General features: G+C 36.7%; 1 protein-coding gene across 11 annotated transcripts in view; it reads left to right on the top strand.

The window, feature by feature from the left end:
* The window catches only part of IFT81 (intraflagellar transport 81), a 229763-nt gene that overhangs the window by 188084 nt on the left and 26920 nt on the right, over nt 1-14759 (top strand). For 3 of the 11 annotated variants that reach the window (XR_005781174.1, XR_005781172.1, XR_005781173.1), the window contains exons 18-19: nt 3136-3279; nt 12354-12494. Coding sequence is in view for 6 of the 11 variants with exons in the window: in XM_040444141.1 (XP_040300075.1) it covers nt 3136-3279; nt 6381-6482 (246 nt within the window). In the remaining 5 variants the exon portion in view is untranslated. Of the gene's footprint in view, nt 1-3135; nt 3307-3681; nt 3865-6040; nt 6063-6380; nt 6558-12353; nt 12495-14759 lie in introns of those variants that run through there. The other 8 variants (XM_040444141.1, XM_040444142.1, XM_040444145.1 and 5 more) reach the window with 5 other exon arrangements.

The raw sequence follows: 14759 nt of genomic DNA, 5'->3' as shown, positions 1-14759 counted from the left end.
TGGGTTGACATGCCATACTCAAAAAGGAAAAAAGAAATAATTTCATATTTGAAAGCATATATTTGAATCAAGTTGTAAACATTCACTAGAGATTTGGGGGTTTTAGGATTTAGTATGACTGTCAATAACTAGCTTTCACCCAAACATTCTATATGTTAGGTAATATATTTTTTCATATGAAAGCATTCCTCTATTTCTTTTGTTTTGAAAAGTATGTGGATGGATGCTTTGTGTACAGAAATTTTTATCAAATCTGAATCCTTTCAAAGACCCAAATGTAACTGCTAAATCAGAATAAAGATTATTCTTTCCCTTTCCAGTGTAGTGTTTTACTGCAGGATCTTTACGAAAAGTGATAGTAACAGTCTGACAAGTCTATTTCAGCAAAAGGAGCCATTGATTAGCTCATTCCCCAATTGTCAGGATGTATCATTTAAGAAACAAAGTTCTTCAATCCTCTCATTCCTAGAGTAGATCTAAATTTTAAGGCAAATACTGAATAAACCTAGCCTTTCAATGTGATGATAGCCTAAGCCTTCCAAACCAGCATAGACTGAACATCCACTCACCACCTCAGTCCAACTGACTTTCTGGAATTAACCAATCTATCATAGTGCTAAAATTCACATGATCATATACTAGAATTTGCCTTACCAAGTACTGTGGAATACTGTACTGAAAGTTATAACTCCCCTCTACCCACTATACCACCTCCCCTTTAAAGAACAATCAAATTTGTGACAAGTATTCTTTGTGCATTACAACTATCAACAAAATAAATTTGGATTAAGTGGCAGTAACATTAAAAATAAATTACATACTAAGGCAGTTGTATTCATAAAATTAAAGGTTTCAAACACACATGGTTATGAAGTACATTAAATTTAATATTTCTGACATAGACCATGCCCACATCCTGTCTTTGTTTCCTTAAATAACTTTTATAGGTTGTTAGGATTTTTGACAAGGAAACTATTTCAATAATATAGGAAAATGTATAGTTAAGTAGTACCTTAATCTTAAAAGTTATTCTAAGAACTTCTAGATCTGACTTACTACTTTTGTTTTAGTTCATGAGGATAAAAATATTTGGGTTTTTTTTAAGCTTTTGTTTAAATTCCAGTTAACATACAGTGTAATATTTCAGGTGTACAGTATAGTGACTCAGCACTTTCATATTACACCAGTGATCATCACAATAAGTGCACCTTTATTCCCCATCACATCAACTATTTAACCCATCCTCCCCCACCCACCTCCCTTCTGGGAACCATCAGTTTGTTCTCTATAGTGAAGGGTCTGTTTCTTGGGTTGCCCCCCCCTTTTTTTTGTAACATAGACTTAAATAGATGTATTTGCATGCCAGATATTGTGTCAAACATTTGCTGGTTATATTTAAATTATATTTTCTTAGGGGCGCCTGGGTGGCTCAGTCGGTTAAGCGTCCGACTTCGGCTCAGGTCACAATCTCGCGGTCCGTGAGTTCGAGCCCCGCATCAGGCTCTGGGCTGATGGCTCAGAGCCTGGAGCCTGCTTCCGATTCTGTGTCTCCCTCTCTTTCTGCCCCTCCCCCGTTCATGCTCTGTCTCTCTCTGTCTCAAAAATAAATAAACATTGAAAAAAATTTTTAATTATATTTTCTTAATTCTGCTTTGTTTCCTGTTGCTATTTGCTGTCAATTTTGCTTTCATTAGCAACAGCTGTGGAGGGCAGTCTTTAGTAAAGTGTTTTGAATCTAGTCTTAGCTTAGTTTACCCTCTTATTTGGGCAAGTACCAATGACCAGCCTTCTCATTTGTGTCCTTACATCAACTATTAGATCAACTATATACCAAGGGCAGAAAGAATGGGAACCATTCTGTTACCTATTTCTGCATCTTTGCTTATTTTTCTGTCCTTAGTGATTTCTCATAATCAGTGTCACTGTGTACACTGTGTTTCCTAATGTGTGCGCTCTCATCTTCTCTGTTTTCCTCTGCTTACCTGCCTTCCATCCTTCCCCTCTTCCTTCCTTCCTCTCATTTCCTGCTAAGCCTCCTTTCAGTCACCCTTTCTGAATTTGCCAAAGTATATTTTTACAGTTTATTGAAAGCTTTTCTTATTCTTGTTTATAATGTTAGAGTCTGTGAGTAGAATAGTTTTGACAGATGGAATCATATAGGCTATTGGTAACAAAAATAATTCTGATAGGGGTTTGGGCCTATTTAATAGTGTACTTTTTAAAAAATCATGAAACTTTCTCCCTGAGAAATATATACGTACAATTTTATTTATTTGGGTATACACAGAGCATACACAGATTCAGGAAAGGATATAATACTTAATAATAATAACAGATAACACATGATAGTTTATAAAGTATTTCCAGATCTATTGTATCTTGTGAAAAGATAATCTTATAAGGCAGTTAATTTTATAATTATCCCCTATTATTAGCTTTAATTACAATTGAGAAAACTGAGGTCCAGAGAAGTTGTCTTACTTAGAGCTAGTGACCAAGCCAAGTTATATACCAAAGTCTTCCGACTTTCAAAATCTACACTCTTTTTTCTACACCATGATACTGAACCACTTTCTACTTTCCTGATTCCCTTTATTCCCCACCCCACCCCACCCCCACCCTTTCTTTTTCTTTCTTTTCTTTATTTTATTTTTTTTTTAGGGGAATGATTGGATGATATGGTTGTTCTATTTTGAGGTTTTTTTTAATGTTTATTTATTTATTTTTGAAAGAGAGGGCACAAGCCAGCGAGGGGCAGAGAGAGAGAGAGGGAGACACAGAATCTGAAGCAGGCTCCAGGCTCCAAGCTGTCAACACAGAGCCTGATGCGGGGCTCAAACCCACGAATCATGAGATCGTGACCTGAGCCAAAGTTGGTCACTTAACCAACTGAGCTACCCAGGTGCCCCACACCTCCTTTTATATTTTTCTATTCTTTTTATCTTCAAGCTGTCCTACGTCTATCATAAATTTAATTAACTTTTATCATTTTAGTTTTCATTCATCTCAGGAGAACCTGGTTTAGTTAACTGCTACTCATCAAATGTTCAAAGCATACCATATTCTTCTGATTATAGCAACAGAAGTAAATCCCTGTAACTGAGATTTAATTATTCCTGATTTTTTTTATAATAGAAACTCCGAGAAAAACAAAAAGCTGTACGAGAAAGTCATGGTCCAAATATGAAACAAGCGAAAATGTGGCGTGATTTTGAACAATTGATGGAATGTAAGAAACAGTGCTTTCTGAAACAACAAAGCCAAACTTCCATTGGTCAGGTAATTCAGGAGGGAGGAGAGGACCGGCTGATACTCTGAATTCATGTGCCATCGTTTAGGGTTTTAGTTGATGCTACTAGATGTAAGCATAATCCCATAATGTATTTCTCTTCTTGAAAATGATTTGTACAACATTTTGCTTTCAGATTAGCCATTCCCTATTAAGTTTTCTTGGAAGATAAGATTAAGGTAGATTTAGGTTTTAAAGTTTTTAAAAAATAAAAACCGCTTTTATTGTTTTGCTTAGTTTAGATATCAGTCGTGTCGTCTGAGTTTTATGAGACAGGAGACTAAGTTTACTCTCTGTAAATGTAAACATATGTCTTTTAAGAAGCATGTAGTTTTTAAAAAATGTAATAACCCAATGGCTTAAATTTCTTCTTAATCTTTTTTTAACTTTAGAGGAATCTTTTAGGAACTAATATCTCTTGTTTTGAAGAAACATTTATCTGAAGTTCAGCAATTCCTACAGTTTCACTTCAGTTTCTCTTTCTTCTGTAAAATTCAAGAAAATTTACTATTTTGAATAACATACTTGTTCTGACTGTATGATTTAAAAGCAAATAAAACTTGGTGCACATGTCATGGCTATTTGTTTTTGAATTATATAGTTGCATCAAAATTATTTTTTAAGTATTCATTTTATAGTATTGTTTGTTTATTTATTTCTGTTTTTGAGAGAGTGTGAACAGGGGAGGGGTAGAGAGAGAGGGAGAGAGAACCCTAAGTAGGCTCCACACTGTTAGCACAGATCCCAGTGCGGGGCTCGAAATCACAAACTGTGAGTGAGATCATGACCTGCGCTGAAATCAGGAGTCTGATGCTTAACCAACTGAGTCACCCAGGTGCTCCTCATTTTATAGTATTGTATTAAATTTAAGGATTAGTTGTTATTTTTACCCAAAATCTAACAGTATGAAAAATAGTCATGGAATATAGATATTATCATGTGCTAAAAAGTTAGCATAGGATTCCAAGTGAAATTCAAGAGTCCAAAGTGCTTCTAATTTCTGCTTCATTTGGACAGGGTACTTGAAGGTTTCTTTGATTTTCCCTTAAAGAAAATTATTAAATTCACATACTACCCTTAACTTCACTTCAGCTTCATTATACTTTTTTAAATGTCTTCCCTTTAGATTTGAAAACAGATTTCATATTATTAGCATGTGCATCTTGGGTTAGTTCTTTGTAGCTATCCTAGGGGTGGCGATGAGAGGTGAAGAACATTTCAATGAAGAAAGTTGTTTCAGGGTGCCTCGGTGGCTCAGTTGGTTAAGAGTCCGACTCTGATTTCAGCTCAGGTCATGATCTCATGATTCGTGAGTTCAAGTCCCACGTTGGGCTCTCTGCTGTCAGTATAGAACCTGTTGGGATCCTCTGTCCCCCTCTGTCTCTGCCCCTCCCCTGCTTGCACACGCTCACTCTCTCTCCCTCTCAAAAATGAATAAACATTAAATGATTTTTTTTTAATTTTTAAAAAATTGTTTCTACCCTGTGTGGAACATACAGACTTGATTATGGCTTTGTATCTCTTTGTTTCCAAGTGTGTTCCTACTTTTACTTTTTTATTTGAAAGCTCCTGGTTATCAGAGAAACATACCAGCACAGAGATTATTGGTAACTCTAGCAGCTATGGCAAGAAGAGATGGGATCCCTCAGAGCAAGGAAGAACTTACCAAGAAAGTGTGGAAACAAACTTCTTTTAACAAATTTCAAGAAAAAAAAAGAAGCATTTTAATGTTTTATGTGGTTTGAATATAGTACTCAGGTTACTTTAGCCTCTCATTTGGGCAAGTATCAGCTACCAGAATACCAGCTACCATTTGTGCCTTTGGATCAACAACTTGATCCACCAGATACTAAAAGAGGAAAGGCTGTGTTTCAGTGTGGAAGCAAACCTTTCTTAATTCAGTCAGTTTCTGAACATTGATGTAGACGTCTTTGTTCCGTATTGGCTACTGGCTTGTTATTTTGAAGCCTGTAGCAAGTGATGTTCCTTTAGCCAGAGTATGTATTCCTTTGCAAATATTTGAAAAAGACTGGATGTCCTTCACAGAAACAGCATTTTATTCCCCTAATGAAAGTCAGCTTGTAAGATTATTAAGCTTGGTGATTAATTTTTTTAGCCTTTACTGTCTTTGGTGCTCTTCCCTTAATTTTTAAAATTGTTAATGACAAATACTCCAAGGAATGCTTGTAATTCTTTTTTTTTTTTTTAACGTGTATTTATTTTTGAGACAGAAAGAGACAGAGCATGAACGGGGGAGGGTCAGAGAGAGGGAGACACAGAATCTGAAACAGGCTCCAGGCTCTGAGCTGTCAGCACAGAGCCCGACGCGGGGCTTGAACTCACGGACCGTGAGATCATGACCTGAGCCGAAGTCGGCCGCCTAACCAACTGAGCCACCCAGGCGCCCTGGAATGCTTATAATTCTGATTTGATTATTGCTTGCCATCTTATTCCACACAGAAAGAGTGTGTGGATTAAACACTAAGGCAGCTCCAAAATCACTTTATTAACTGAGGCAGAGCATCATTATTACTTCAAGAAAAGCAAATTGAAAAAAAAACACCCTAAAAGTACAAAGTTATTTATAGTTTTTATGTAACATTGGACATTTAGTAATGCATCTTAATGGGTTTTCTACAGTGACTTTCCACTCATTTTGTGATTTGATTGGAACATTAAAAAGCTTTGACTACCTCTGACAGTTTTTGACAGCTGGCACTTCCAGAAGGGCTTATTATGTTTTTCCTTCAGGACTAATACTCTAGCTGGCTAATTGATGAGAGTACTTAATCGTTTTGGAAAATAATCTGTCTTCCACATGATGGCCCAAATAAAGGAGAAAAATGTAGCCTGTGAAATCTGCTTTTGCGTTCATGGATTTGCTCCTCCTAAGACTCGGTGCTGCCAGCTGCTGCGTGAAACTGACTCGCTAAACTGTAAATTCCAAAAGGCCACCGCTTATCTTGCTTTCTGTATTAGTTCAGGAAATAATCCAACTTTAAAGGTTGTCCTTTAAGAACCATCTTATAATAGGATAATGTCTTTTCTGTTATAAGTCTATTAACTGAATACAAGATCATGTCTTTTTCAGGTCCAGGGAGTGTACCAGAATGGTCTGAGAGCATTGTTCAAAGGCTTGTGGAACTCAAACCGGATCTTAAGAAATTACAAAATGCTTCACTTTCCTCTTTAGATTAATACTTTCTATCATTTTGCTTTATTTATTTCCATGGGCAGCAATAATAAAAGAAGCCATTTCATCAAACTATCAAATCCAAATGTATTATTCTGCCTTATTAGTTTATATAACATATATAAATTTTCTGGAAGATTTTAAGCTCTGGTCATTTTCCAAGTATGATTATTCCTTAAGGTTTTAGGCTAACATGATGCAGAGCACTTTTGGTAATTGGAGTAAAATAAAAGCCCAAATATGTTGCTCCAACTAAAAATGTATAAATTTGCTGAATTTTCCTGAATTGAATCTGAAAATACACAGTAATGGATAACTTGCCAAAGCTGCCTTTACAAAGGCAAAATCAAGTTTGGGTTGAAAATGACTTCGTATGGAGATGTGTGTCTTCTAGAAACCTCTGTGTCATATGCAGGCATTTTCCCTAAATTAGTGACTAATGAGCATGAATCAAAGACTTGTTTCTACAAATGGTTCTAGGCGCTTACATCATTCCCCTTGTTTGGCACAAAGGAGTGTTTAGCCCTAGGGAGTGGGTAAGTAAGCAGCCTGATGATTAACTTTCATTAAACTTGGTTATTTCAATAACTTATCCACTGTCGTAGTGAAGGTAAGATCTAGATTATGTATACAACGAATCCTTCTTTCTTAAACAATCTGTGGCAGCCAGGAGATTTTTTTTAAAGGCACTTTGATTAAATTTGTAATTGTTTCTCCAGCCAGGAGGAGTCACTGGCTTCGCTCCTCCTCCCTTTCCTTTTAATGAGAGCGGCTTAATTAGAGCTGTTTAGTATATGGCAGCCAGGCATGAGGTGAACACTTTGTCTGGGAGGGATAGAGAGGGATCTTTCAAAGTTATCTGTGTATTTTCAATCTTTGACTGTCCCATCTTGAGACAATATTAAGAAGAGAAAGTTGGCTATAACAATCATTTAGTCCCATCCCATCCTTGCAAAAGAAATAAAAACCTAAAACACAGAATCCAAACAAGTGTTTTGTGAAAGACTTGGACAAACGTGCTTTCTGCTCCTATGCTCCCTCTTTTGGCAAAAACTGGAAGTACTTTCTCGGCAAACACGGATAATTTCACAATTTCCTCTCTAGAATTGCTGAGCGACTTGAGTCACCAAACTTGGTTTACTGCTATGGAAATTCACTATTCAGAATTCAGGAGGAGATTAAAGATTTCTGCTTTTCAGTGAAAGTAGTAGTTTCCACCTCGGTTCAGAGTGTAACAGCAGGTTCCCTGCAGGGCTGCCGCTTGACCCTGCACGTGGCACACAGCCATAGAACTTTGGAGCTTGAAAAGAACCTCAGAATGAGTCGTGCAATCATTTATTAAACCGGGACCTTCGAGAGCTCTCTCTCAGTACCGCGGCTATTGCAGCAGACCACTTTCCAGCCACAGTAGAGTAACCGCAATGCGGCTCACTCCTCACGAGGGAGCCTGTTTCATTGTTAAAGAGCACCGCCTGATTAGTCTCTTGGTTCTAAAAATGAAGCAAACTCAGATTGGGAAGGAAGTTTTTTTAAAAAAACAGCAGTTAGGCAAAGCAAGATTGAACAAATTAACTCCCTGAAGCTTTGGAATCATAATCATGATGATGATGATGATGATGATGATAGCAGCTAACACATTCTTGGACCCTCAGTATATACCAGATACTGTCTAAATGCTTTATGTGTATGAACGAATGTAACTCTCACAGCAACCCTAGGAGGTAAGTATTATCACCCCCATTCAATAGATGAGGAAACTGAGGTACAGAGAAACTTCCACAGTATATCACACCACTAATACCTGTGGCAGAGCCAGGGCCCAAAACCTGTGCTCTTCACTATTGCGGTGTAGGTACTACAGTGTGACCCATGGCTATACTGGCTGTGTATATGCAGACAGGTTGATGTCCATTTAATGAACTATAATACATGTGAAATTATAATTTTAAAAAATGTGTTCACTTACTATGTGCCTAAAGGAAAAAAAAAAAAACTTTAGTAAATGTTTAAAAATAAACTCTACCAACCAGATGTGGAAATTCCGCTAAATGAATGTCAAGTAAATGCAAAAAGAAATTTAGACATAGAACAAATGGAAGCTGTATAGGTTATAATTTAAATCTTTCTCTTTCTCTGTGAAAGTGTTAAAATCATATATATCTCTTGCTGCTGGACATATAGATAGACTCCAGTTTCTTACTTTATGAACAATGCTGCAACACAACTTAAGAGTTGAAATACAATACAATATTAAACAAAACCACAAAATTTATTTAATTTGGTCAAATCCAAAATCCACTGAATAGTTTTACAGACATTTCTTGCCTCCCTCTATGAAAATGCCAAAGCTAAATCAAAGAAATTAGCAAGATATTACTTTCTTAATTGGAGAATGAAATTGTAAATTCATTCATTCATTTTTTTATATACAAATATTTATTGTCTTCTGGGTGCCTGACATTGTGCTAAGTACTAAAATATAAAGTGAACATGATCTGGTTTTGGCTTTCAGAGAGCTCACAGTCTAGAAGATTCTAATACTTTGTAGCAAAAATTAAAAAGTTCTTTTATATGTAAAAAAATCAAGGAGCTCAGAGGAAGAAGCGATTAATTCTGACATGGGGGACTGAGGTAGGACTTGTACTGGGTTTGTAAGGAGGAGTTAAGATTTTGATAGCCATGGGAAAGGAGGAAGATGTAAAGGCATTTAAGAAAATGGCATGCTCAGGAAGTGACAAGAAGTCTAGTATGGCTCGTAAAGTTACCCATTAGGGAGAGAAAGGAGCTTCTGTCACGTGCCAAGCCCTTGTGCTCTGTAATTTGTGTGCTGGGCACCCAGCTAAACTCTGTGAAAAGGTACAATAAATGTGTCAGACACGGCCCTGTCATTAACAGGACTACGATACATTAATTTTTTTAAAGGACTACAATACGTTAGACAGCAGCAAACATACTAAAACCTAATAACCAAGTGCTGAATTCTGTGTTGCTATCGAAGTTCAAACAAAATGGAGATCTAGAGAAATCAAAGAGGAATCAAGGAGGTCTGATCAAGGAGGTCTGATCAAGGAGGGAGGAATGATCAGGGCCTGGAAAGATAAGGATTTGGACAGGTGAATGGGAGAGCATGAGAGGGCAGCAGGGATGAAACCAGCAGGTGCTCATTGGCCCTTTGCTGCATCCAGCTTTGTATCAAGCATATGAAGCGAGAAAAGGCGTGTCCTCTCCTTCCAGGGAACTTGAAGTCTAGTTACCAAGATGGAAAATGGAAAAACGTAACCAATGGTTGAAGTAGTTTACAGCACTGGATTATCCAGTGGGCAAACTGATACACTCTGAACTTTCTGAAAGTGTTTGATATTTCAGAGATCAAAGAAGTTTTCATTAGGAAAATCAGAGCTATTAGACTTCCTTACACTCTTCTCAGGGTTTAGGGTCTCAAAGTTTTGATTCAGCTTTTTGGAAGGGGATCAAGAGTTAACAGACCTAGGACGTTCAAAGGAAAAAACACTTTGGGCTGGAACAATTTGGGCAGGCTGGAGAGGGACATGCAGATACAAGTTAACTCTTCTGGCCACAAGGGCAGAATGTGACTCCGGGAGGAAGCAAGAGCTTGTGGGGAAGAGGAAGCCCTGAGAAAGGAATGCCCTGAAGTACTAGCCAGACAAGGCTGGAGGGAATCAGGAACAAGTTGGAGGTGGAGAAGCAGTTGGAAACCAAACTACTGAAGGTTTTGAGTTCGTGCAATTCCAAGTTCTGTCCATCGGCGTATGCTAATCGGGAGTTAATATCCCTGCTTCCCTTAGACCCTCGATGAAATGAGAGACTTACTACATCGTAGAGAGTAGCAAACAGTCACTGCCATGGGAGGCTGTTATCATGGGTAACATGATTTTTTTTTTTATCACAAAGGAGAGGCAATAAGCCAGTTATTTATTGCTTTGCATTTAGGGAGATATTTTCTACACTAACTCAAAGATTCAGCATGTTATTCTTTGATTCAGGTTACAACTCTATGTCATTTCTATCATCACTTTTTTGTTCCATGTAACATTTTCAGATGTGTGAAACAGATTTGATAATTCCAGGGAACTGAGCTTAGAAGCAGTATATGTAAAAGTTACACTTCTGTTGAGAGACATTTTTATAAGTTTATATGATTTTCTATATATTAAAAAATGTGAGAAAAGATTTCAGAGCTGGTGTTTAACTGCACTTGATTTCTTTTTCTTGAGAGTAGGAAAAAGAACTCATTTTTTGTTGTAGTAATTGCCAAGTCACCAAGCAGAGCCTCCATGCTCAAAGAGACCCACTTGCTAGTGACTTTGCAGTGTCAAACAAATGTTCAACTTTTATTCTGACACTTCTTGAAGAATTTGATTGAAACTATATATGTCCAGATAACACTCAGCAAAGTGCCCTTCTTGCATTTGTTTCAAGATATATTTGGAAACAAGAGAGATGACCTTGGATGCAGCTGCTTTTCCAATTTAGGACTTCTCTCTGGGTCTACTGAATAATATTTCCCAGCATTGAAAATTCAAAGGATGGAAAAACATTTTAGTTACTATATGCCATAAGCCCTATGATAGAGGATTTTTCCCCCAGCAATATGTTCTGCCTCTAAAAGAATGATATATTTAGACCACAAACTCTATGCTAGCTTTCTAACCATCTATTTCAAAATACATTCAGGAACACATTTGCTTTTCATCAGAGCGCCTTTTTGTAATCTAAATTGAGCTGCCTTGCTTTTTAAAATATTTTAGCATCTAAGAAATAAAAAATATCAAGCAGTTAACCCTTCGCCTTTGCTTTCTGGCATTCAAAATTTGTTTCAAAGCCAGGGTTCATTGTAACTTGATGTAAGATCTAAAAGAAGACTGGGGAGGCTCTGACGTCCACAGCTAAGGTTATTGCCACCTGTCCAGATGACAATACAAGTCCTACTAGTCTAACCTCAAGCCCGAAAGCCAAGGCTAGCTTCCAGTTGTATCTACATTTAGCCCACGGAGATGGATGGTTTTAACTGTCATTAAAGTGACATTCTTTCAGTTACCATTATGCATATTTTGGAGGTTCAAGCAGTTCCATTTTTAATTTGTTGTCACAGTCACAGGACAAGACTTAGGTAACCTGTTTGATAAAGCAATTTTACCTTTAAGCAAATGAATAACTAAGAATTATAGTCCTATCATTGTCCTACATGGCATATTACCAGAGATAGTAACATTTTCTATTTTCATATGGTTTCCTAAGATGTTATAGTCAATCAGAGCATTTATAGAGATGATTATGTTGTTGGCAACAGTCTCCAGCATACGCAGTACATGAATGCCCAGTAAAATGTGTTAACATGCACACACACACACACACACACACACACACGTAGACATAGAAAAACCATTTTATAATACTTCAAAGGATAACTTGTTCTCAAGGATTCCTTGTTGCTTGATTTGGTATCCAATCAGTTATGTCATCTGTTAGCCACAGGGTGAGTGATTTTGAACAGTCAACAGATTTTTAAAACTTACTACTTAAGATACTCTTAAAGATGATCCGTCCATCAGATAACAGACTGATCTTAAATTTTTAATTGTCATAAATTATTGCCCCAGCCTTGCTTTGCAGTTTCCTAATTCAAAAACTGGTGACTTTTATCTTTAATCTGACATTTATTCCTTAGTAAAAACAGATTTTTTCCATGGGTGTGGCTATCCTGTATACATTTCCATTATTTTATTGATGTTGAACCAAAGTAATTGCTACAGTCACTGCACTGCCCTAATTAAGTAAATAAGAGTTAATAGTACCCAAACTAATAGATTTTATAGGATAAGCAATAAAGTTTTCTCTTACTGCTGCCAGAAACTCCTCCAACTGCACAAAACTTCTGAACTGTGCTTTTTAAAGATATGAAAAAGGAAAATATGATGATACATACAAAATACTCCCAAGACCTGTAGTGCTCAAAGAAGATTTTAGTGATGGAAAAGTCTCAGAGAAAAGGTAATTTTATTTTAAATATTACAGAGATTAAATGTGAGTTTTGCTGAATGTTTTCATAAAATATCTTTCAAATATATGTTTTCTCATCCTTTGTCTAAAAACATACAAAACTTTGAGCCAAAAAGAATATTCCTGCATGGTTTGTGGTTATTAAGTCTGTCAGTATGTCTTGGGAGCCCTTTTCTCTCTATCCAGTTCCCCTTATATTCTCAGATACTCTTAAGCAAATCAGAACATTATTGATGTTCAGTAAGTATTCATTGCTTAGTATCTCACTGTCAGCCTTCCTAAGACAGGAGAAATTTCTAGCAACTACAAAGTGAATATATTTCCCTAAACGCTTTTTATCTGTGTCTTCCATAGATGGAATTTATATCCAGCTACCTGCAGATTTATATAGAATCTGGTTTACCCAAATATTTGCAGTACCATCACATTAAGTTTCTTTATTTTCTTTTTCTTATCATGCCCAAATATCTTACCTTGATCTTTTTGTTACAAAATACAGATGTGTTTATTTAATGAAGGCGGATCTAGTATGTTTCTGGTTCAAACTCATTTTAACATCGTACCTTTTTTCTGTCCCTGACCCTCTCCAACTTTGTTGGCTCTCATATCTTTTTCTCCTTGTTTATGCATACCATTCCATTACTATTTAAACTCTCTCAGATTGTGGGGCTCCTTGGTGGCTTAGTTGTTTAAGCATCCGTTTCTTGATTTCAGTTCAGGTCATGATGCCATAGCTTCGTGAGTTCGAGCCCCATGTTGGGCTCGGGGCTGACAGCAAGGAGCTTGCTTGGGATTCTCTCTCTGCCTCTCTGTCTGCTCTTCCCCCACTTGCACTTTTTCTATCTCTCTTAAATAAATGTGAAACTTTCTCTGATTGTGTCTTACACATTCTCTTGCCACTAGTAAGTTCACTTTTGGAGCATCTTCCCAACAACATTTTTTTATTGAGGTAAATTTGGTATATAACATTATATGAGTTTCGGATGTGTACATCTTTGCACACTGATGATTGTACGGCTCTGTGGATATATTAAGAAACATTGTGTGACTACACTAAAAACCACTTTAAATTGGTGAATTTGTGTGGTATGTGAATTATGCCCCAATAAAACTGTTAAAAATGAACATATAGCTCAATGTAACAGAAGTCAAATGATATCAAGCAATATTTGTTTAAAAAAACAAAAATCCCTCACCTACTTCAGTCTTCTCCCTTGTTTGAGGTATTTCCAAAGCTAGCTTTTGGAATATTCTTGCTGACATTTTCATTGTGCACACAAGCGCATATGTGTATTTACAGCCTTTTAAAACTGTGTACAAAGGGGGTTGTATTCACCATTCTGCAACTTGCTTTTTAAAAATTTTTTAAATGTTTATTCATTTTTGAGAGAGAGAGACAGAGAGTGCATGAGCAAGGGTGGGGGGGGGGGGTGGAGAGAGGGAGACACAGAATCTGAAGCAGGCTCCAGGCTCTGAGCTGTCAGCACAGAGCCCGATGCAGAGCTCGAACTCACGAGCTGTGAAATCATGACCTGAGCTGAAGTCAGACGCTCAACCGACTGAGTCACCCAGGCGCCCCTGCAATTTGCTTTTTTGCATCAAAGAGTAAATTATAATAATATGTCCATATAGAGTTGTTCTTAACAGTTGCAAGTATCTAATTCTTAAACAATGTTCCACTACATGCATGTAGCACAATTTGATTAACACGCTCCTGATTGAAGATCCCTCTATATGTGTCTTGTACTCTGATGCAAGTATATGTGTCAGGCAAAAAAAGAAAAAACAAAAAACAAAAAACCTTAGAAGTAGCATTATTGTATTCAGAGGTATGGGCATTTAAACTTTTGATAGATAGACATTGCCAGATTACTCTCCAAAAAACTGGTGATAATTTGTAATCCCATCAGTTGTGTATGACAGAGCCCAGTTTGCTATTCTGTTGCCTAAACTAGGTATACTGGCTTTATAACATCTTTGTCAGTATGATAAGTTGAAAGAATTAATTTGTATTTTTAGATTTATGAGTGAGGTTGAGTTTGATGACCTGTTTTTAATTGATTATGTGGTATTTTTTCTGATTGAAAAATCCATAGTGTTAATTGTAGAAATTTTGAGTAATACGGCAGATAATTAAAAACATGTATAATCCCCTACCCAGAGATTATCACCATTTACAATTTTTCTTCTGGCCTCCTTTCTATGAAATTTATCTTTTGATTATTTTTAGCAGATAATGAGGTTGGTAAAGGAGCT

Source organism: Herpailurus yagouaroundi, unplaced genomic scaffold (genome assembly GCF_014898765.1).
Source record: "Herpailurus yagouaroundi ecotype Mexico unplaced genomic scaffold, PumYag 191, whole genome shotgun sequence".
NCBI lineage: Eukaryota > Metazoa > Chordata > Mammalia > Carnivora > Felidae > Herpailurus > Herpailurus yagouaroundi.
The sequence above is the reverse complement of the archived record's forward strand: the minus strand, read 5'-3'. Positions and strand labels throughout refer to the sequence as shown.